Below are 24,426 nucleotides of genomic sequence, written 5' to 3'. Positions count from 1 at the left end.
TTTTAGCTAGTTCTTGTAAATATAGTTCATAAGTTTTTCTTTTTGTGCAGTAAACTTTTATATGCTTCTGTTAAAAGTTATGCTGTTTTATTTTGGTAACATCTTGTGAACAGGTTTAGTCACTAACCTCTACTGTAAAAGAAATATAAAAACAAATATTATTTAATTTTACTCTGGGATCCAACTTGTTCAGTGTTACCATTAGCTGGGATCATAATGAGAAGGAATAGTGAATAAATGAAATAAACTAACTATGTCTAATTTAAGTGCTATTAATTAATCATTTCTAATTCAGTTAACTGAACATCTGTTGCTTAAAAGAAAGGAGAAAGACAAATTTTTCACATGAATGAGATGGAGAATATAAATGGATTTAACATATTATGATCCTAGCTGATGGTATTATTGAACATGTCAGATGCCAGACTGAAACCCAACTTGATGAATTATATTTTATGATGTTTTATTATTAATGAAGTCCTCTCTTACAAGCAGAGCACACAAATTTTATTTTAAAATAAAACAAATTTATTTAGCAAAGGAGATGAAGATAAAACACAATAAACCAAGTTATTTACTTATAACATAAATTCAGGACAGGACATTACATGGTGCAGTATAATGTCATTTAGCCCAGAAAATCTTTATAAATTCAAAGATATCCCTTATACAGTACCCAAAGGCAACCTTTACAGACATCACATCAGAGGAAAACAAAGTCTTTTCCTAACACCTTGATTATGTTAACGTAACTATGTGTTAAATCCTCTGATTGAAACCTCTGATAATGTATTTCTGGTTATTATACGCATCAGTTTAAACGCAGTTTCAAATTCTTTTCAGAGTTTTATCCCGATATTTCTAGGATGTGACTGTATGAACTTCCTCCAAGATAATCTAGTTTAATTATATTCTGTCCTCATTAACACTGCTCTGTCCATGCAACTCTATTCAAGAATTTCACAGAATCATCAAAAACTAGAAACACAAACAAAACTCTAGAAATGTTTCCTAAAGCTTTATTTTTTAAAAATAAACTTTCTGACCCTCTGAACTGGAACTTGTCTAAATTATTTGGTCCTAAAACTCTGCAAGAACATATATGACAGGAGAGAGCTGAAAACAATGTTAAAAAAAATCACCACAGCAATAGAAACATTTGTAAGCTAATGACACAGGCCATCAGGGTCTGGGGACTTGGTTGCCTTTACTCCCAATAATTTTCTCAGTACCTTTTCACCTAATGATTGTGATTGTTTTAAGTTCCGCCTTTTCTTTAACCTCCGCATTATCTGATACTGCTGAGATTTTTTCAGTGTTCTCTACCATGAAAACTGACAGAAACTACTAATGTTGTGCCCCTGCCATTTGTGTTTTCCATTATTAACTCCCCAGACTTGTCCTTTAAGGGACCAACATTCACTCGAAGCTGCACACCTTAAAAGGAAATGTTATTTATCAAAGCGTTTGTTATCTGTTTTCATATCTTGTGCTCGTTTTCTTTCATAATTCACCTTCATTCTTTTTATTAGTTTTTTTCAGTTACTCTTTGTTGATCTTTAAAAGTTTCTGGATCTTCCAGCCTGCCACTTGACTTTACAATATGGTATACCTTAGATTTTGTCTTTATAATAAGTCAAAAAACTTTTTTGCTTAGCTATGGATGATCTTTTTTCCTGCTTACAAACTTTTTTTTTCCGTTCTGGAATATAGATTTAGCTGGGGGCAGTTGAGTATTTCCTTAAACAAATGCCACTGCTCATTAACCCTGTCCTACCTTTTAGTTTTCCTGTCCAGAGTACTTGGGCCAAATATGTCCTCATGTCTAGGGAATTACCTTTAGTTAACTGCAGAATGATAATGTTGGACTCTAGTTTCTTGACCTTGAATTGAATTTTAAATTCTAGCATGCTATGATCACTCTTCCTTATAAGATCCATTACAATTAGATTAATTAATTCCAACACATTACAATACCAAATCCAGAACAGGCTGCTATTTGGTTGGTTCTAAACCATATTGCTCTAAGAAACACAGTCTTTAATACATTGAATAAATTCTCTCTTGAGGCTATCCATGTCAATTTGATTAATCCAGTCTATATGCATATTAAAATCACCCACGATTGTTGCCATACCTTTCTTACAAGCCCCCAGTATTTTTGGTTTATCCTGTGCCCTATTGCGTGACAACTGTTTGGGGACCTATAGATTACTTCCCTCAAGGAAAGAAACTTTTGTTTCTTTCAAGGGACCAATGAAACATTTAACTGGTTAACCACACTAAATGTGAAAACTTCTGTGTCATGAGTTATTGTTTAAGAAAATATCTGAATGCTGACCTTAAAGGTTTTTTGTTACTTCTCAGTACAGTGCAAAGATATTCTGGATAAAAAAGTATATTTTAAACATGCAAAGAACATGAAATATGGCACACAGGGTCATTGTGATATTTATGACTGGTATGAAGGTCTGAAGAAATGTTCAACTTCTAAAGAAAATAAAGATGAAACATAAATTAATCTGTACACAGTTGGTGAATAATGCTTGAAGAGGTTTGGCTCCCCAGGGGAAACTAAGTTTAAGATAAGCCAGTGTTTGCTGCACATAGTCAACAAAACAAAAACATTTATATTACTTACATGTTCTTCATACATCTTATTTATTGTCTCAAGTTCTTCCTTGATTTTATTTGCTGCTTTGTCACGCTCCTTAGATGATTTGCAGTTAAAGCGTTGTTTCATGATTTGTGCAATGTATTCTTTAACAAACTGATAGTGGATACCAGATATCAAAACCTTTTAATTAAAAGCAATAATTATTTTTCATTTATTATTAATAGCCATTGTTTTTGCAATATTAAAAATTTAAGTGCTTGATCTAAGAACTATAAACAGTATACCTGGTAATTGGCTGGTTTCATTTTCTTGAACTCCTCACAGTACTTTTCAGCAATGCTTATTATCTGATTAAAATCCTCACTATTGGTCAGCCACTTCTTTGTGATTAACTTCTTAAAACAAAGCTGGAGAATAAAATGTCCATTTCAGTTGAATATTCTTCCTGATTAAACGATTTAAAAACACAAATCTCAACATACCTTCAACTGAAGCAAAATTTCATTTGAGATACTGTTATTGAGTTGTTTCACAACATTGTTTAATGTCTTTTCTATTTTGTTGGCATGTACATCATTGTCCTGCTTCAGTTTCTCTACATTTTCTCTGGTGGAACAGAAGGAAGATAAAGATAGTTATCATTTTTAATATACCAAATTCTTACTATGTATTAGAAAACAGTCGATGGGTGGGGTGAATAAAATATAGAATGCTTTAGATAGTCTTTTTTCAGTTTTAGCTGTTTCCAATGATTTTGAGTGCCACCTGGAGTGTACATTGTGTTACAACACTAGGCTAGATTTTCCTTAGCCTTTCTGCTGCTTTTACCATCACATATGATATATTGCTTTTGTTTGAGATTAAACTGTGATTTGATAGATGCAGATGAATGGAACAGTAGGTCAGAAGCTGGGAATTCTGCACTGTGTAACTTTAACTGCACTAAAGATGCTTGAAACCATCCAGGACAACACAATCGACTGCAATGACAACCCATCTAACACAAACATTCACTCCCTCCAGCATTGGCGCAATAAGGCCATTAGCACCATCTGCAAGATGCTTTGCAGCACCTTGCCAAGGCTCCTTTAACAGCACCTTCCAAACTTGCAACCACCGTCTTCTAGAAGGCAGGAGTAGCAGGTGTAGGGGAACAAGAAGTTCCTTAGTAATTCTCACACCATCCTCTCTTTCAACAATATCTCCATTCCTTCACTGTTGCTGAATGCTGAAGTGCACACCCAATGACACTGTGGGTATATCACATCACATAGATGGCAGCTGTTCAAAAAGGTGGCCTACCCATATCTACTCAAACACAATTAAATAATGATGATTATTGTTGGCCTCTATAGCAATACTTGCATCCCAGGGATGAAACGAAAAGATTAAGCTCGACTCTAGGTATTATACAGAGACTAGGATATACCTGCCAAACTTAACTGAATTTTTTGAAGAGGTGACTAAAGCAGTGGATAGAGGAATGTCCAAGGATGCTCTTCATACGGACCTCAAAGTGCCATTTGATTTATGTACCCCATAAACAAGAGTAAGTGGTGTAGTTTATGGACTTTACGCCAAATTGCTAATCAGATGACGAAATCTTTTGAGTGACAGGGAAGAGTAGACATAATGTGTAGGTACTCAAACTGGCAGGAAGTTATAAGTGGCATCCTGTAAAAATGTGTTAGGATCTCAACTATTCAACACATTTATTGATAACTTGTATGCTGAAATAAAAAGCCATATTCAAACACTCTAACGATACAATAGGTGCCATTGTAAGCAGTATAGACAAAAGCATAAAATTAATAAAGAAACACTGATAGATCCAATGAATGGGACAATTGTGTAAAATTAATTTTAATGCAGGAAGCTGTCAGTTTATTTACTTTGGACCTATAAAGAATAAAACAAAGCCTCTTCTAAATGCTGAAATAAAAACTAGAAATAATGAAACACAAAAGTTACGGGAGGGTCCGTGAAATCAGATAATTAATATGTCATGAAAAGGTACATAAAATAATCAAAAAGACTGATGGAATGTTTGTTTTTATGTCAAGAAGACTAAAATGCAAAGGCTGTAAAAGTCATATGGCAGCTATACAACGCCCTGTTAGATGACACACACACATAGTTTCGGGGTCCACACCTCAAAAGAGGATATTTAGTGTCTTTGAACCAAATGCTGAGAAGGTTTACCACAAGGGTTCAGGGGCTCCAAACGCCCTTGCAAGGAAAGATTTCACGAACAGGATTATATCCTCTTCAGTTTAGAATACCGAGCTTTAAGGGGAAGAAAGGAAGTCATGAACAAACTATTTCCTCTGGTCCAGAAGTATAGGGATAGGTAGCACAAATTAAAAATTACAACTAGTCATTTGAGGAATGAAACTGGGAAACACTTTTATACCATAAGACATAGGAGTGGAAGTAAGGCCAGTTGGCCCATAGAGTCCATTTCGCCATTCAATCATGGCTGATGGGCATTTCAGTGCCACTTACCCGCATTCTCCCCGTATCCCTGAATTCGTTGAGAGATTAAGAATGTATCAATTTCTGCCTTGAAGACATTTAATGTTCCGCCCTCCACTGCACTCCATCGCAATGAATTCCACAGGCCCACCACTCTCAGGCTGAAGAAATGTCTCATTTCCATTTTAAATTGAGCCCCTTTAATTTTAAGGCTGTGCCCATGGGTTCTAGTATCCCCACTAATGGAAACAAATTCCCAGTGTCCACCCTTTCCAAGCCATGCATTATCTAGTAAGTTTCTATCAGATCTCCCCTCAACCTTCAAAACTCTAATTAATACAATCCCAGGATCCTCAGCCATTCATTTAATGTTAGGCCTACCATTCCAGGGATCATCCGTGTCAATCTCCGGTGGACACGCTCCGATGCTGGAATGTCCTTCCTGAGGTGTGGGGCCCAAAACTGGACACTGTATTCTAAATGACGCCTAATCAGAGCTTTATAAAGTCTCAGTAGTACATCACTGCTTTTATATTCCAACCCTCTTGAGATAAGTGACAACAATACATTTGCTTTCTTAATCACAGACTCAACCAGCAACTTAACCTTTAGAGAATCCTGGTCTAGCACTCCCAGATCCCTTTGTATTTTGGCTTTATGAATTTTCTCACAGTTTAGAAAATAGTCCATTCCTGTATTCTTTTTTCCAAAGTGTAAGACCTCGCATTTACTCACATTGAATTTCATCAGCCATTTCTTGGACCACTCTCCTAAACTGTCTAAATCTTTCTGCAGCCTCCCTCTCTCCTCAGAACTACCTGCCTGTCTGCCTAACTTCGTAACATCGGTGAACTTTATCAGAATGCCCCCAGTCCCTTTACCCAGGTCATTAATATATAAAGTGAACAGCTGTGGCCCCAACACTGAACCCTACGGGACACCACTTGTCACCAGCTGCCATTCCGAAAAAGAACCTTTTATCCCAACTGTCTGCCTTCTGTCAGACAGCCAATCCTCAATCCATACCAGTAACTCACCTCAAACACCAAGGGCCCTCTCCTTACTCAGCAGCCTCCCATGAGGCACCTTATCAAAGGCCTTTTGCCTCTTCAAAGAATTCAAACAGGTTTGTCGGGCACAATCTCCTCTTACTAAATCCATGCTGATTTGTTCTAATCTGACCCTGCACTTCCAAGAATTTAGAAATCTCATCCTTAATGATGGATTCTAGAATTTTACCTACAACCGAGGTTAGGCTAATTGGCCTATAATTTTCCATCTTTTGTCTTGATCCTTTCTTGAACAAGGGGGGGGGGGGTTACAACATCGGTTTTCGAATCATCTGGCACTTTCCCTGATTCCAGCGATCTTTGAAAGATTACAACCAACGCCTCCTCTATTTCTTCAGCGACTTTCCTCAGAACTCGAGGATGCCGCCTATCGGGTCCAGGAGATTTATCAATTTTTAGACCTTTTAGCTGTTCTAGCACTTCTTCTTTTGTAATGGCTACCATACTCAACTCTGCCCCTTGACTCTCCTTAATTGTTGGGATATTACTCATGCCTTCCACTGTGAAGACTGACACAAAGTATTTATTAAGTTCTGCAGCTATTTCCTTATCTCCCATCACTAGCTTTCCGACATCAATTTGGAGCTGCTCTATTTCTACTTTTGTCTTTCGTTTGTTTTTTATGTACTGAAAGAAACTTTTACTATAATTTCTAACATTACTGGCTAGCTTACTTTCATATTTGATCCTCTCCTTCCTTATTTTACTCTTTGTTATCCTCTGTTTGTTTTTGTAGTCTTCCCAACTTTCTTGGCCACTTTATAGGCTCTCTCTTTTTCTTTGATACATTTCCTGACTTCCTTTGTCAACCACAGCTGTCTAATTCCCCCAGGATAATCTTTCTTTTCTTTTGGATGAACCTCTGTACTGTGTCCTCAATTGCACACAGAAATGCCTACCATTGTTGCTCTACTGTCTTCCCCACTAGGCTCTACTTCCAGTTGATTTTTGTCAGTTCCTCTCTCGTGCCCTTGTAATTACCTTTATTTAACTGTGACACCATTACATCCGATTTTGCCTTCTCTCTTTCAAACTGCAGATTGAACTCTACCATATTATGATCACTGCCTCCTATGTATTCCCTTACTTTAAGATCTTTTATAAAGTCTGCCTCATTACATAGCACTAAGACCAGAATAGCCTGTTCCCTTGTGGGCTCCATCACAAGCTGTTCCAAAAAGCCATCCTGTAAGCATTCCATGAATTCCCTTTCTTTGTATTCACCTGCAACATTATTCACCCAGTCAATTTGCATATTGAAGTCCCCCATAATCACCATGACCTTGCCTTTCTGACGTGCCGTATCTATTTACTGGTATATCTTGTGCCCCTGGTCCTGACCACTGCTGGGAGATCTGTACGTAACTCCCATTATGGTTTTTTTGCCTTTGTGGTTCCTCAACTCCACCCACACAGACTCCACATCATCTGACCCTATGTCATTCAGTGCCATAGATTTAATTTCATTCTTAACTAACAAGGCAACCTTGCCCCCTCTGCCCACCTCCATGTCTTTTCAATAAATTGTAAATCCTTGGATGTTTAACTGCCTGTCATTCACGATGATTTGCCCCAGTAATTCATCTACTTTGCTACGAATACTACGAGCATTCAGGTAAAGTGCCTTAATGCTAATTTTCTTATCCTCATCATTTCCATCACCTCTTGTAATATGTCCTAGGTTATTCTTCCTTTTTGCTTCATTCCTAGTCTGCCTCGGACTTAAACCCTTCACACATGCTAACCTGCTGCTTATCTTTCTACTTGACTCCATACTCCATGTTGCTTTCCCTTTCCCTTCCCCCCAGACTCAAGTTTAAAGTCCTAGTGACCACCCTATTAATCCTTTTGGCCAGAACACTGGTTCCATATTGGTTCAGGTGGAGACCGTCTCATTGGTGCAGATTGCCCCGGTGGCAAAACTGATCCCAATGTCCCATGAAATGGAATCCCTCTTTCCCACACCAATCTCTTAGCCATGTGTTTACTTCTCTAATTTTCTTCTCCCTATTCCAATTTGCACGTGACTCGGGCAGTAATCCAGAGATTATGACCTCGAGGATATTTTCTTCAATTTCCTTTCTAGTGCTTGATACTCCCCAAACAGGTCCTCCTTCCTAGCTTTGCCTATGTCATTAGTGCCAACATGGACCACAACAACTGGATCCTCTCACTCCCGCTCCAATATCCTTTCAAGCCGGTCAGAGATGTCCTGCACCCTGACACCAGACAGGCAACACACCATGCGGGACTCCCAATCCTGCTCACAAAAGATACTACATGTTCCCCAAATTATAGAATCCAGTGTCCCCTGAATCCCCTATATCCCTACTTGTCTTTTTGCTACCCCCTCTTAAATGGCCGTCTGCACTATGGTGCAGTGGTCAGCTGGCTCATCCTGTCCACAGCCCTTTTCTTCATCCATACAGGGAACAAAAATCTCACACCTGTTGGACAAGATCAAGTGTGGAGGCTCTTCCACTCCTGAACTCAGAATCCCCCTACCTGCCTCACTTACAATTATACTCTGTTGTTCCTGATCATTAACTGAATTTGAATTACATAATCTGCCGGGTGTGACTGTCTTCTGAAACAAAGCGTCCATGTAACTCTTCCGGGTGTGCCGCAGTGTTTGAAGCTCAGATTCCAGATCATCAATTCTGATCCGGAGTTCTTCCAACAATGAACACTTGCTGCAGATGTTGTCACTGCCGTTCACAATGGGATCAGCCCGCTCCCACATCATACAGCTCCAGCACATCACCTGTCCAGCCAGCTCTACTTATTTAATTAATTATACAAATATATGACTTAAATAATTTCTAGTACTTCTCTGTCGTCTTATTCAATTAACCAACTAATAGTAAACTTTTAATTAATCACCGATACACAAGAAATATCAATTCAAACACCTTACTTTAGCAACACGAGAGTCCTTTTTTTGGTTAGAGGTGGAGGGTAGGTGGGAGACACTACACATATAGTGTCTCGGGATTCAGCTGCTGCCAAAATATATACCTGAAACGTCCGAGACAAGTTTTTATATTTACAAAGTTTACTTTCCTGTCAGGGCACTGGCCATTGCTGTTGCTCCTCCCCCTCCAACGGCCGCCGAAAAAATACCAAAAGGGTAGTTGAAATTTGAAACTCTTCCATGTAGAGTAATTCACAGTTAATGTATTGGGCAATAGGTAGACAGAATTAAGTTGCAGACCACATTTAATTGAATGGCAGAGCATGCTGAAGGTGCTGGTCCACTCCAGTGCCTAACGTGTCCCTGAAGCCTTCAGAACATTTTCAGGGCTGACAATTTAATGCAAGACTAACATAGTGTTACATTAAGGTCCAGTTGGACATAAAAGATCCAACAGTTATTATCTGACGAGGAGGAAGGGAATTCTACCAGTTTTCTAATGATCAATAATCATTAAAAAAGAGCCCAAAGTACTGGGGCATTTTCTCACTCTTTGTTTAGATCCATTTGTACACTGGAACAGCAGCTACATTTCAAAGCAGTTAATTGAAAATGAATTATTTTGGCATTCTAACTCTTCCTTATTTTTTATTCATTCATGGGATGTGGGCGTTGCTAGCTGAGCCAGTATTTATTGCCCATCCCTAATTGCCCAGAGGGTGATTAAGAGTCAGCCATGTTGTTGTGGATCTGGAGTCACATGTAGACCAGACCAGGTAAAGATTGCAGTTTTCTTCCCTAAAGGACATGAGTGAACCAGATGGGCTTTTTCGACAATTGACAATGGATTCATGGTGATCAATAGACTCTTAATTCCAGATTTCAAGAATGATACTAACAGAAATATAATGTTATTTATGCTCTTTAATAATCAGTCAGTCAGTCATTAGAATAAATTACCTCAAATCAATACAGGTGTTGAGGCCTACCACCAAAACAGGCACTACATTTGGCTTGCTCATTACGAGGTCCTGATGATAGCTTGAAAAATAAATCAAAATTAGTCTGTTTAATCGTAATGAAAATAAAGTGTGGTATTTTAAATAATAAAACATTTACTCCAACATATAATAATTTACCCCTCCATAAATAATTACTCCAAATTTAACCAAGTCCCAATTTACCAGCATACTTAATTCTCAATGGTGACATCAAAAGTGTAAACAAGAGATTAAATTGAATACTTCTAATAGTGGAATCACTTGCCAAAGGTAAATATGGAAAGGGTAAAATTCCTGAATCTATTTTTATATCCCATTTCCAAACAGTGTTACATGTTGGTTGAAGCACTCCTGTGGACTGCCTTAGGATATTTTATTGTACTGAAAGCGTTATCTAAATAAAAGCTGTTGTTGATAATGCTAACAAGATAATTAAAAAATATCACACACCAGCAGGTTATAGTCCAAAAGGTTTAATTGGAAGCACTAGCTTTCAGAGCGCTGCTCCTTCATCAGGTAGTTGTGGAGTACACAATTGTAAGACACAGAATTAATAGCAAAAGTTTTCAGTGTGAAGTAACTGAAATTATACATTGAAAAATATTTTGATTGTTTGTTAAGTCTCTCATCTGTTAGAATGATCATGATAGTTTCACTATTTTCAAAATGTAAATCACAAAACCTTTTTTGAAAATTACATTCTCAGGTTAACTCAGGTTAGCCCAGATAAGATGTTGAAGGTGTTAGCCCCCTGTGTTCTGTTGTCTGTGCCACAAAGTTTGTGTGTGTGTGTGTCTGTGTTTGGGTGGGGGTGGAGTTGGGAGTGTCTGTGAGAGAGTGTATATGTGTGTGTGAGTGTAATGTTGAGAGTATCTGAGAGAGACTGTGGATGTGTAAGAGTGAGGATGTATGAGAGTGAGTGAGTGAGGATGTGCGAGAGTGAATGAGTGAGTGAGACCACATTTACCAACATCTTCATGCACAGGTTCAAACAAGACTTCTTATCTATGCAGGACCTCCAATCAACATTATGCACCAGATACATTAACAACATTTTCTTTTTCTGGACCCATGACGAGGAGTCACTGATAAATATACACAGTGATATCAACAAGTTTCATCCCACCATCAAACTCACCATGGACTATTCTCTACTATCTGTCTCATTCTTGGACACATGCATCTCCATCAAGGATGGGCACCTCAGCACCACACTTTACCGCAAGCCCACAGACAACCTTATAATGCTGCACTTCTCCAGTTTCCACCCAAAACATTAAAACAGCCATCCCCTATGGACAAGCCCTACATGTACACTGGATCTGTTCAGATGAGGAGGAACATGACGGGCACCTGGAAGTACTCAGGGATGCCTGGAAGAACGGGGTACGATGCGCAACTCATCGACTGCCAGTTCCGACGTGCCACAGCAAGGAACCGTAATGACCTCCTCAGGAGACAGACACGTGCTGCAGCTGACAGGGTACCCTTTGTTGTCCAGTACTTCCCAGGAGCTGAAAAACTACACCATGTTCTTCACAACCTGCAACACATTATCAATGAGGATGAGCACCTCGCCGAGACCTTCCCCACACCTCCACTGCTCGCCTTTAAACCACCAAACCTCAAACAGATCATTGTCCATAGCAAACTGCCCGGCTTTCAGGACAACTCCATACAACCCTGTCATGGCAGGCACTGCAAGATGTGTCAGAGTGTGAACATGGATACCACCATTACGCGTGGGGACACCTCCCACCTTGTGCTTGGCAGGTACTCATGTGACTCAGCCAACGTTGTCTATCTCATACACTGCAGACAAGGATGCCCCGAGGCATGGTACATTGGTGAAACCAAGCAGAGGCTATGGCAACGGATGAATGGGCACCGGACAACAATCAACAGATAGGAGTGTTCCATTCTACTTGGAGAACACTTCAGCAGTCCAGAACATTCAACCTTGGACCTTCAGGTGACCATCCTCCAAGGCGGACTTCGGGACAGGAAGCAGCGAAAATTGGCTGAGCAGAGGCTGACAGCTAAGTTCGGTACCCATAGGGAGGGCCTCAACCGGGACCTTAGGTTCATGTCACACTACAGGTGACCATCATTGCACTATACACACACACACAGAGACTCCTACATACACACACAGACTTAGATCCCTTTATACTCACACATACACATATACACTCTCTCTCACAAACAGACAGACAGAGACAGACACACACACAAAAAAAAAACACGTTTGTGGGTTGAATTTGTACTTGCAGATTTACAATGTACTTTGCTCAAAAACTGCATGAATCCATGCAAGACTCTGAACTCATTTTTTAGATTAGAATCAGTTTAAACATTATGGCACAGACAACAGAACACAGGGGGCTAACACCTTCAACATCTTATCTGGGCTGACACCAATTGTTACAGTTAACCTAAGAAGGTAACTTTTAAAAAAAGTTTTGTGATTTACGTATGAAAGAAGTGAAACTAACATGGTCATTCTAACAGATGAGAGACTTAACAAACAATCAAGGTATTTTTCAATGTATAATTTCAGTTACATCACACTGTAAACTTTTGCTATAAATTCTGTGTCCTACAATTGTGTACTCCACAACCACCTGATAAAGGAGCAGTGCTCCAAAAGCTAGTGCTTCCAATTAAACCTGTTGAACTACAACTTGGTGTTGTGTGATTTTTAACTTTGTACACCCCAGTCCAATACCGGCATCTCCAAATTATGTAGATACAGGTTGTCCTGCTGTAACATGGCGGTTGTGTTCATCTGCAACCTTGTGCTATAGGAAATCACGTTATGAAAACTGCTATGGAAAATCATCCTGTAAAAGACTGCTAATAGAAAATCACTATATCCTTTCAGTAGAAAGTTTGCATTACCCAAACAACGTCCACAATTCATCAATCACGTAATAGCCAATTTGTGCTGATGAATCGTGCATTGTAACAGAATGACTTGCAAGGTTGAAGTAGGATAGGAGGCTCACATAAAGCATAAACATTGATAAAGACTAAATGACCAAATACCCTGTTAACAGCGATAAATTTACACCCAAAAATAAAGTAATATTTATAGAATACACGGAAGCTAATTGCTTACTGTGCTTATGTCAACTGAAAAAGACCCAAATAATCCCACTTTGCAGCTCTTGGTTTTACAGGTGTTATGGCACCTCAAGTATAAATTCAAATTTTTTTTTTATTAAATGCGATGAAGGATTCTTCCTCTGACCTGCAACTTGAAGTTGTAGCCTCCTACCACTTTGAATGAAAGGAAATACTGAATGGCACGGCATTTCATTATTTATGACCTTACATTATTTTCAAAAGATGAGTAACAAAAATGATAAAAAGATTGAAAGCATGCAGACTAGGACTGAAAACTTTTCAATGAGGATAATTAAGATTCCTTATGTTCCTGGCTGCACAGCTAACACAGATATAAAATCAGTCAGTGACAGGGCTGAAAGATTTAACCTTTATTTGGGCAAGGGCCGATTAGATTGGAAGATAATTTATTTAGTTAGTTTATATTTTTATAATAGAAATACATTTTATAATAGTTCAATTCTAAAAAAGGGAAAAAAGACAGAAACCAGGAAACTCCAAGCCAGTTGGCTTAACATCTGACAAGAGAAAAATGTTAGAGGCTACATTGAAAGAAGTTATAGCAGGGGCTTTAGATAAATTCAACGTAATCAGGCAGAGTCAATGTGCTTTCGCACTGGAAAATTCATAATTTACCAAATTGGAGTACTTTGAGGAAATAACATGTCCTGTGGACACAGGGGAACTGTAAATGTACTTAGATTTCCAGAAAGCATTTGATGAAGTGCCACATCAAAAATTATTGCAGAAAATAAAACTTTATGGTGTAGGAGCACAGAATATTGGGATGGATTGAAGATTGCTTACTGTTAGCCAACTAGAGAGTGGGCAAAAACTGACCTTTTTCAGGATGGGAGATTGCAATGAATGGTGTTCCATTCGGATTAGTGCTGGAACCTTAACTACTTATAATTCCTAAAACTGATTTGGATGAATTGATGGAATGTACAGTTGACAAATTTACTGATGAAACAAAAGGTAGGTAATGAAAAGGAAGATAAAAAGAGATAAGTTTTGGAGTGGACATACGAGGCTACAAATGATATAGATAGGTTTCGGGGCGGCATGGTGGCTAGCACTGCTGCCTCACAGCGCCAGCGACCCAGGTTCAATTCCCACCTCAGGCAACTGTCTGTGTGGAGTTTGCACATTCTCCCAGTGTCTACGTGGGTTTCCTCTGGGTGCTCTGGTTTCCTCCCATAGTCCAAAAACAAATGTGCAGGCTAGGTGAATTGGCCATGCTAAATTGCCCATAGTGTTAGTTGAAGGGGTAAATGTAGGGGAATGGGTCTGGGTGGGTTGCTTTTCGGCGGGTCGGTGTGGACTTGTTGGGCCAAAGGGCCTGTTTCCACACTAAGTAATCTAATCTAAAAAAAAAAGTGACTGGGCAAAAATGTGGCAAATAGAGTATAATGCGTGAAAATGAGAAACTGTCCATTTTGGCAGGTAGAATAATAAAGTATATTATTTAAATAGTGAGAGTTTGCACAGCTGAGACACACAGGGATCTGCAAATTGCAAAAAGCTAGTATGCAGATACAGTAAATAATTAGGAAAGCTAATAGAATTTTTTTGCAAGGTTAGTTTGGACTTCAGTTATTTATGGCATTGATGAGATGACAGTTGGAGCATTATGTAGAGTATTGGTCTCCTTATATGAAAAAGCACGTAAATGCATGGAAAGTCAGAGAAGGATTGAATGTGTTATCCTCGGAGGAAGGGTTGGATAAAATAAACAAAATACTGCAGATGCTGGGGATCAGGAACAAAAAGAATGTTGGAGAAACATAGGTGCTCTGGCAAAATTTGTGGACATCAAAACGGGTTTCGCTTTTGAGACCTATATAAAACCCTTCTTTCAGTGAGTCATATTAATTTTGTTTCTCTCTTTATAGATGCTGAATTCCTTCAGCACTGAGTTTTTGTTTTGGACAGGATAAACTTGCATTCAAGTAAGGAGCAACTTGCTTGAAACATACAAGATCCGAGAAGTCTTGGCAAGTTCGATATGGAGACAATGTTTTCTCTTCTGGAAGAATAGGCAACTAGGGGTCACTGTCTAAAACTAAAGAGGCCAACTATTTAAAACAGTAATGTGATAAATTTTTTTCTCATAGGTAGAATGTCTTTGGAACACTTTTCCTGAAAAGGTGGTGGAAGCAGAACCTTTGAGAACATTTGTATGGCAGAGGTTAATAGATCCCTGGTAAGCAAGGGGATGAAAAAGTTAATCAGAGGTAAGTAGCAGAATTGACTTGTGGTTACAATCAGAGCAGCTATGATATTTTTAAATAGGACAGCAAGCTTAAGGGGCTAAAAGGCCTGTTCCTTCCCCTTGTTCCTTTGTTTGTACATTTGATTTATTTCCTGTGGAACAACTTCTACTTTCATACTGGTTTAATAGCCATGCACTTTAATCAATGCTGTTTCGCTTGGAAAAATTAAGTGATTCTGGTACAAAATCTCCAGTGCCATCAACACTATAAAACAAATGACTCTAAAACAGACTACAATGTTAGTATAAAAATTACCAGTGTATTAAATTTTCTAATTCATCAAAGCAGATATGTAAAGCTTTGCCCTTCAGTTTTTTGCTGATGTGGTCTACGTTTTTCAGACATTCATAAACCATCTGCAAAATAAAATTATTCAGGAATGACATTACAATTATTGTACATTCATACTTTATTTACCTTAATAGAGCTGACTAAATTTACAAAACGTATATAATGTAATGATTCACGAGATCAGTGAGTAAGTGGTGACTACTATACAAGATACCAGACCCACTCTTATTGTGCTGACATTAGGGTGAATTGTCAGCATCTTCAAGGATGAATTCCATCTAAGAAACATTTCCCTTTGGTGGAGGGATCAATGACAGGAGGCAGAAGTTTAAGCTAAGAGGTGGGATGTTTACAAGAGATGTGAAGATGATGGGAAACCAGGCCATGATGCCTGTAAGGGCAGTAGAGGCAGACATGTTGATAACATTTTAATATTAAGATGTATACTTGTGATGCCAAAACTATGGGCCAAGTGACTACAAAACCATAACAAACAGAAACAGGAGTAGGCTGTTCAGCCCCTTGAACCTGCTCCACCATTAAAAGATCATGGCTCACATGATTAGGTTGGAAAATGGGTCAGGTGGTTGTTTTCAATCAGCGCAAACTTGATGGGCCAAATGGCCCTTTTTTATGCTGTAGACTTTTATTACTTTCCTTCACCTTAAAGTTTTAAAAAAGGAAAACAAAACAAAAACAAAAAAGAACTTGAAAGTTCTAGTTGGAACTGCTGTTCAAGGTTTGCATAAACATTTGTAGCTCAGGTGTTAGTTGTCGTAGTTGTGGGTTGTTGTCACATGTTATTTTCTCAACTTCATCCCTGTCTCAGCTCATTTTTTAACTCAAATCCTTGTCTGTACCATCTCCCACATTGTACCCTCTACAGAGGCTCACTGATACATCTGGTCTCCAATTTTAGATGATCTTCCATTTCTAACAATACTTAATCTACCATTGGCACCTGTGCCTTCAGTTATAAAGGCTCAAGCTCAGGAGTATTCTTCCTATACCTCTCTGACTCTGCAACTCACTATTCTCCTTTGAGGCACCTCTTAAACCACACACAGAACAGAATCTTAGAACCTCCCAAGTGGATGCAGGCTATTTGGCCCACCAGCTCCACACCAACACTCCAAAGACCATCCCCACCCAGACCCAACCCCCTACCCTGCATTTCCCATGGCTAATCCACCTAGCCTGCATATCCCTGGACACTCTAGGAAATTTAGCATGGCCAGTCCACTTAACCTGCACATTTTTGGACTATAGGAAGAAACCATTGAGAGGATATGGGAGAATATGCAAACTCCACACAGACAGTCACCAGAGGCTGGAATCAAATCCAGGTCCCTGGCGTGTGTGGCAACAGTGCTAACCACCAAACCACCTTGCCACCCTAATGTGCCCAGCCCAAACTTTGATTACTTTTCACACCACTACCTCACATAGTTCTTTGTCCCACTTTGTTTTATAAATGTTCCTGTGAAGTGCCTTGACCTTCTTATAATCAATAACAACTTTTTTAGAAAATAAGAAACCTGAAATTTCATTATTTACTGGAAGAATGAAACCATGAGATTCAACACAAAAATTACTACTATATAAAATAAAAAAAGAATCAAACAAAACAAGCACTAAACTATCTTAGTGGATCTTCTACTCTCTAAAACACAAAGTCAACATTATAAACATATTCATGAGCAAAGTGCAATTGATTGCAAGCTATCAGGTTATGCATCAATGGCAGAAATAGATAAAACAAGTCTTACAAATGGTCTCAGCAATCAGGTCAATCTGTTGGATATAGGTTTGCTTGCTGAGCTGGAAGGTTCATTTCCAGACGTTTTGTCCCCGTACTAGGTTACATCTTCAGTGGGCCTCAGGCAAAACACTGCTGATAATTCCTGCTTTCTATTTATACGTTTGGGTTTCTTTGGGTTGGTGATGTCATTTCCTGTAGTGAAGTCACTTCCTGTTCCTTTTCTCAGGGGGTGGTAGATGGGGTCTAACTCGATGTGTTTGTTGATAGAGTTCCGGTTGGAATGCCACGCTTCCAGAAATTCTCATGCGTGTCTTTGTTTGGCTTGTCCTAGGATGGATGTGTTGTCTCAGTCAAAGTGGCGTCCTTCCCATTGGCCCATCTGGTCCAGATCCTGTTGTAATCGGAGGTAACCTTCTTCACTGTCCACTACATCTCCAATTTTGGTATCATTTGCAAACTTACTAACTATACCTTTTATGCTCACATCCAAATCATTTATATAAATGATGATAAGTAGTGGACCCAGCACTGATCCTTGTGGCACTCCGCTTGGTCACAGGCCTCCAGTCTGATAAGCAACCCTCCACCACCAACCTCTGTCTTCTACCAATGAACCAGTTCTGTGTACAAATGGCTAGTTCTCCCTGTATTCCATGAGATCTAACCTTGCTAACCAGTCTCCCATGGGGAACCTTGTCGAATGCCTTACGGAAGTCCACAAATATCACATCCACCACTCTGCCCTCATCAATCCTCTTTGTTACATCTTCAAAAAACTCAATCAAGTTTGTCAGACACGATTTCATACGCACAGAGCCATGTTAACTATCCCTAATCAGTCCTTGTCTTTCCAAATACTTGTAAATCTTGTTCCTCAGGATTCCCTCCAACAACTTGCCCACCACAGACGTCAGGCTCACTGGTCTATAGTTCCCTGGCTTCTCCTTACCACCTTTCTTAAACAGTGGCATCACATTAGCCAACCTCCAGTCTTCTGGCACCTTTCATCTGACTATCGATGAGACAAATATCTCAGCAATAGCCCCAGCAATTACTTCCCTTGTTTCCCACAGAGTTCTAGGGTACATCTGATCAGGTCCTGGGCCTTATTTCCCCAGAGTAGGTCATGTTTTGCACCTTCTGTAGTAGCTACATCCACATACTGAATCAGAAAATTGTCTTGTACACACTTAAATTCCTCTCCATCTAAACCCTTAACACTATGGCAGTCCCAGTCTATGTTTGGAAAGTTAAAATCCCCGATCATAACCATCCTATTATTCTTACAGATAACACTTACAAATTTGTTTCTCAATTTCTCTTTGACTATTAGGGGGTGTATAATATAATCTCAATAAGGTGATCGTCCCTTTCTTATTTCTCCGTTACACCCAAATAACTTCCCTGGATGTATTTCTGAGAATATCCTCCCTCACGACAGCAATAATGCTATTCCTTATCAAAAACGCCACTCCCCCTCCTCTCTTGCCTCCCTTTCTGTCCTTCCTATAGCATTTGTATCCTGGAACATTAAGCTGTCCATCCCTGAGCCACATTTCTGTAATCACTATGATATCCCAGTCCCATGTTCCGATCTATGCCCTGAGTTCATCTGCCTTCCCGGTTAGGCCTCTCGCATTGAAATAAATGCAGTTTAATTTATCAGTCCTACCTTGTTCTGTGCTTTGTCCCTGCCTCCCATGACTGTCTGACTCACTTCTTTTCTCAACTGTACCAGTCTCGGATTGAAATCTTTCCGATCTCCTTGCGTCCCACCCCCCATCTTACTAGTCTAAGTCCTGAGCAGCTCTCGCAAATCTCCCTGCCAGTATATTAGTCCCCTTCCAATATAGGTGCAATCAGTCCTTCTTGTACAGGTCACTTCTACCCCCAAAAAGCTTCCAATGATCCCAAAATGTGAATCCTTCTCCCATTCACCAACTCCTCAGCCATGCATTCATTTGCTTTATCCTCCTATTCCTGCCCTCACTAGCTCATAACCCTGGGAGTAATCTCCCCCCTCATTCTTCCAAATACCAGTGAATTTAATCCTACTCAATTCAATTTTGCTTCATACATCAGCCTTGCAATCCCAGGAATCAAGAATACAGTGGTGCTGGAAATGCACAGGTCAGGCAGCATCTGAGGAGCAGGAAAATCGACGTTTCGGGCAGGAGCCCTTCATCAGGAATGAGGCTGGAAGCCTCAGGGGTGTAGAGATAAATGGGAGGGGGTGGGGCTGGGAGTGCAATAGTTGGCTGGAGGAAGGGGTAAAGGTGATAGGTCAGAGAGGAGGGTGGAGCAGATAGGTGGGAAGGAAGATTGACAGGTGGGAAAGATCATGAGGATGGCACTGAGCTGGAAGTTTGGAACTGGGGTAAGGTGGGGGAGGGAAACTGAGGAAACTGGTGAAGTCCACCCAGGAATCAGTCTAGTAAAACTTCGTTGCACACCTCTATTACCGAGCAGCATTTCTTAGGAAAAGGAGACCAAAGATGGAAACACAACAAGATGTGGTCTCATCAAGACCTGAGCCAAGGAGGAGATCTTCAACAGAATAGATCAGTTATTCAGAAACCCTGAAATGATGAACTGGTATTACCTGAAAACTCACACATTAGTCTACAGAATCTCAAAGAAAACTTGGCAAGTTTTGATTCTCCAACTCCTCGGAGAGCAATGAACATGATCAGGTAGACTTGTGAAACCACAACAACAATTCTCTTTGTAAACCAGCGATGAAGTCACACATTTGGGTAGAGGTGCAGTGTAAAGTATTAATGTCATATGTAAATAAATATGTAAATGTCTAATTATGTAAATAAGAGTGGTCTACATCTGTGGTGCAGGATTACTTGACAAATTGGACTATGGAGAGATGGTACTATGCTTGTGAAAAGCCTTTTCCTGTACATAGAAGACAATGTTCAATAAAACGTAATGTTTACCTGCAGCCCAGGTTCAAGTAGCCTTTATCAACTCTGATCCCAAATATGTCAAGATGATAACCACAGGCTGGGATAATTGAACTTTCACATCCATTTTAACCTGAATAATAGAAGATTCCACCAGAGGGCCTGGACAGAGTATAATGGGAGAAAATATTCTCTTGAGAAAGGATTGGGAAAAGGCAGCATAGATTTAAAATAATTGGTAAAAGAAGCAAAGGCACCATGAAAACATGGTTCAGCATCTGAAACACACTGCCCGAGAGAGTGGAGGTTTGATCAAAGAAAATTAGACTTTTATCCAAAAAGGAAGAGTGTGCGCAGGGCTATGAGGAGAAGACAGTTGAGTGACACTAAGCAAATTTCATATCGGGGGAACTGGCACTGATATGCTGAGCTGAATGGCTGCCTTCACCACTGTAACAATTCAGAGATTATAGAACTTACTGAAGTCAATGTGAGCAATGAAACCATATTCAAAAATAAAACAGCACTAAAGTCAGAAAATGACCAGGGCCTGATGACTGACACCCAGCTGAGTTTTTATTTTGAGAAATGGGTGAAAATATTGTTGGTCTTTTGCCACAATTTTCTGAATTTCTCTCAGTTTAAGACTTAGGCCAGAAAATTGTAGCAAACATAGCTCCATTATTGTAAAATGGCGAGAGGGACAAATCAGGAAAATAGTGTAATTAGTCTAACATTTGTTGCAGGAAAGTTATTGAAATATTTAAATTAAGAAAAGAGTTTCCAAGTAACTAAGGTAAATTTGAGCTGATTAGAGAGATCCATTAATGTAAAAAGACAAGTCATATCTGAGAAATCTATTTGAATGAATAAGGAACTAAGCAAGTCAAAAAGTATCCACAGATGTATTTAAAACAGCAGTGCCCAAAACAAAGGCCTGTGGACTGCTGGGAGGCAACAGAGACTTTCGTGGGATCCACAAAGTAATGTGAAAGCCCTCATCGAGTGAGTCCGGCCTTAGAGGTGGACAATGTGAATAGTCAGAGCAAGTGAACAATCAGTGGCTGAAAGAGGGCTTGGTGTGAAGTAGAGTGTGTTCCCACCACACTGCACTGCCACAGTTAGCCACCTGACATCGCTCAGGATAGGAAGGGAGTGAGACTAAACTTGTCAAACAGAGCCACAGTTACTAAAGCTCCTTATGAGTTAAGCCCTTTTTCAGAGAGTGTATTTCCTTAAATATTTAAAAGTACGTGTGACAAACTACAAGCTCATCCAAATTCTATTTTTCACTTTGGCTAGGAAGACGAAGCAGAAAATCTGTCAGGAAGTGAAGAAGATTTTTCAAGCGCCATCATAGAAACGTTAGACCGTAAGACCATAAGAAATAGGAGTGGAAGGAAGGCCATTCGGCTCATTGAGTCCACTCTGCCAATCAATCATGGCTGATGGGTATTTCAACTCCACTTACCCGCACTCTCCCAGTATCCCTTAATTCCTTGTGAGATTAAGAATTTATTAACCTCTGTCTTGAAGACATTTAACGCCTCCGCCTCCACTGTGCTCCATGGCAATGAATTCTACAGGCCCACCACTCTTGTGCTGAAGAAATGTCTTCTCATTTCTGTTCTAAATTGATCCCCTCTAATCCTAAGGCTGTGCCCATGATACCTAGTATCCCCGCCTAACAGAAATAATTTCTCAGCTTCCACCCTTCTAAGCCATGCATTACCTTGTTGATTCTGCAAGGGCCAAGATTTGCTCAATATTTTCCTGAGCATGTGAAGAATTTTGTTGAGATAATTTAGGACTGTCAGTCAGACTTGCAGTGTGGTGTAAATGCCCATACCAGAAGCTACACATATGGCTGCAAAGGACCCTATTAGTCATAGAGTCATAGAGATGTACAGCATGGAAACAGACATTTTGGTCCAACTTATCCATGCCAACAGATATCCCAACATAATCTACTCCCATTTTCCAGCACTTGGCCCATATTCCTCTAAATCCTTCCTATTCAGATACCTGATGCCTTTTAAACACTCCAATTGTACCAGCCTCCACCACTTCCTCTGGCAGCTCATTCCATAAACTTATCACTCTCTGCGTGAAAAGGTTGTCTCTTAGGTCCCTTTTGTATCTTTTCCCTCTCGTATCTTTTCCCTCTCACCTTGAACCTATGCCCTCTTGTTCTGCACTCTTCCACACCAGGGAAATGCCATTGTCTTTTTATCCTAGCCATGCCCCTCATGATTTTATAAACCTCCATAAAGGCCACCCCCCCCCTCAGCCTCCAGTGCTCCAGGGAGGACACCCCCAGTCTATTCAACCTCTCCCTATAGCTCAAATCATCCAAACCTGGCAACATCCTTGTAAATCTTTACTGAGCCCTTTCAAGTTTCACAAATCTTTCCAATAGGAAGGAGACCAGAATTGCGCTCAATATTCCAACAGTGGTCTAACCAAAGTCCTGTCCAGCTGCAACATGACCGCCCAACTCCTGTACTCAATGCTCTGACCAATAAAGGAAAGCATACCAAATATCTTCTTCACTATCCTATCTACCTGCAACTCTACTTTCAAGGATCTATGAACCTGCACTCCAAAATGCAGCACCTCGTATTTATCAAAATTAAACTCCATCCGTCACTCCTCAGCCCATTGGCCCATCTGATTGTTGTACTCTGAGATAACCTTCATTGCACGTCTAATATTGGTGTCATCTGCAAACTTATTAACAAATCTCCTAATGTTCACATGCAAATCATTTATATTAATGATGGTAAGTAGTGTGCCATGCACCTATTCTTGTGGCATTCCATGGTCACAGACCTCCAGTCTGAAAAGCAACCCTCCACCACCACCCTCTGTCCTTTACCTTTGGGCCAGGTCTGTATCCAAATGGCTAGTTCCCCCTGTATTCCATGAGATCTAACCTTGCTGATCAGTCTATGGGGAACCTTGTTGAATGCCTTACTGAAGTCCATATGGATCACATCCACCGCTCTGCCCTCATCAATCCTCTTTGTTATTTCTTCAAGAGACTAGTCAGTCCATCATGTTTGTGCCAGCTGAATAGATTAGCCACTTGCTCCAACCCCACTTGATATCACCTGGCCTGTAATATTGAGTGTTACAGCTCTTCACCTTCAGATTCAGATTCTTCTTAAAACTAGGTTGGTGTTTTACCTTGATTACCAAACAGGGCAGCAATTTCCTGACATCTACCACAGTGTGGGTGAAAGATTTTCCTCCAGGTCCCTCTAAGCCTTCTTCCATTCTTTCTAAATCTGTGCAGTGCTAACTGACCCCTCCACTCAGGGAACCAGGTCTTCCTTGTCTACTCTGTCCAAATCTCTCATTATTTTATATGCCTGCATTAAGTCACTCGCAGCTTCCTCTATTCTAAAAGGAAACAGCCCTAGCATTCTATCTTTCCTTGCAATATACCTGCAAATTTCTTTCATATTCTATTTACAGAATTTCTGTCCTTCCTGTAATGCATTGAGAAGAACTATATACCAAAACCGCAGATGTGAATCCCAGCATTAAATCCCTGCTTTTGTATTCACTACCTTTTTTGATGAAGAAATGCATTTCATGTGCCTTCTTTGCCACCTTATCTACTTGTGCTGCCACCTTTAGAGCACTGTGGACATGTAATTAGGTTTCACTTCCTCTACTCCTCCCATTTTCCTAACATTTGTTATGTATTCTCTTGCTTTGTTTGCCCTCCTCAAATGCATAACTTCACACTTCTCTGGATTGAATTCCATTTGCCACTTCTCCAGAGATTCAGCCAAACCGTTAATATCACCTTGAAATCAACGATCATCTTGTTCGCTATCAGCTATTTTTGTGTCATGTGCAAAATTTCCATTCATGTCTCCTACTTTTAGATCTAAACCATTAAGTTACACCATAATAGAAAAGCACCCAACACTGAGCCCTCTTCCCAAGCATGTAGGGCATATGG

General features: G+C 39.8%; 1 protein-coding gene across 3 annotated transcripts in view; it reads right to left on the bottom strand.

The window, feature by feature from the left end:
* LOC122553537 (exocyst complex component 3-like) overlaps window positions 1-24,426 on the bottom strand; it is a 65,126-nt gene that overhangs the window by 4,081 nt on the left and 36,619 nt on the right. For all 3 annotated transcript variants that reach the window (XM_043697471.2, XM_043697472.2, XM_087989789.1), the window contains 5 exons: window positions 15,738-15,838; window positions 10,037-10,117; window positions 3,100-3,223; window positions 2,902-3,024; window positions 2,642-2,797 (listed from right to left, as the gene is read on the bottom strand). In XM_043697471.2, the coding sequence (XP_043553406.2) occupies window positions 2,642-2,797; window positions 2,902-3,024; window positions 3,100-3,223; window positions 10,037-10,117; window positions 15,738-15,838 (585 nt within the window). The remainder of the gene's footprint in view (window positions 1-2,641; window positions 2,798-2,901; window positions 3,025-3,099; window positions 3,224-10,036; window positions 10,118-15,737; window positions 15,839-24,426) is intronic.

The sequence above is a fragment of the Chiloscyllium plagiosum genome, unplaced genomic scaffold (assembly GCF_037043375.1).
Source record: "Chiloscyllium plagiosum isolate Xiang-an unplaced genomic scaffold, Cpla_swu_hap1 HiC_scaffold_8, whole genome shotgun sequence".
In the NCBI taxonomy this organism is placed as follows: domain Eukaryota; kingdom Metazoa; phylum Chordata; class Chondrichthyes; order Orectolobiformes; family Hemiscylliidae; genus Chiloscyllium; species Chiloscyllium plagiosum.
The sequence above is the reverse complement of the archived record's forward strand: the minus strand, read 5'-3'. Positions and strand labels throughout refer to the sequence as shown.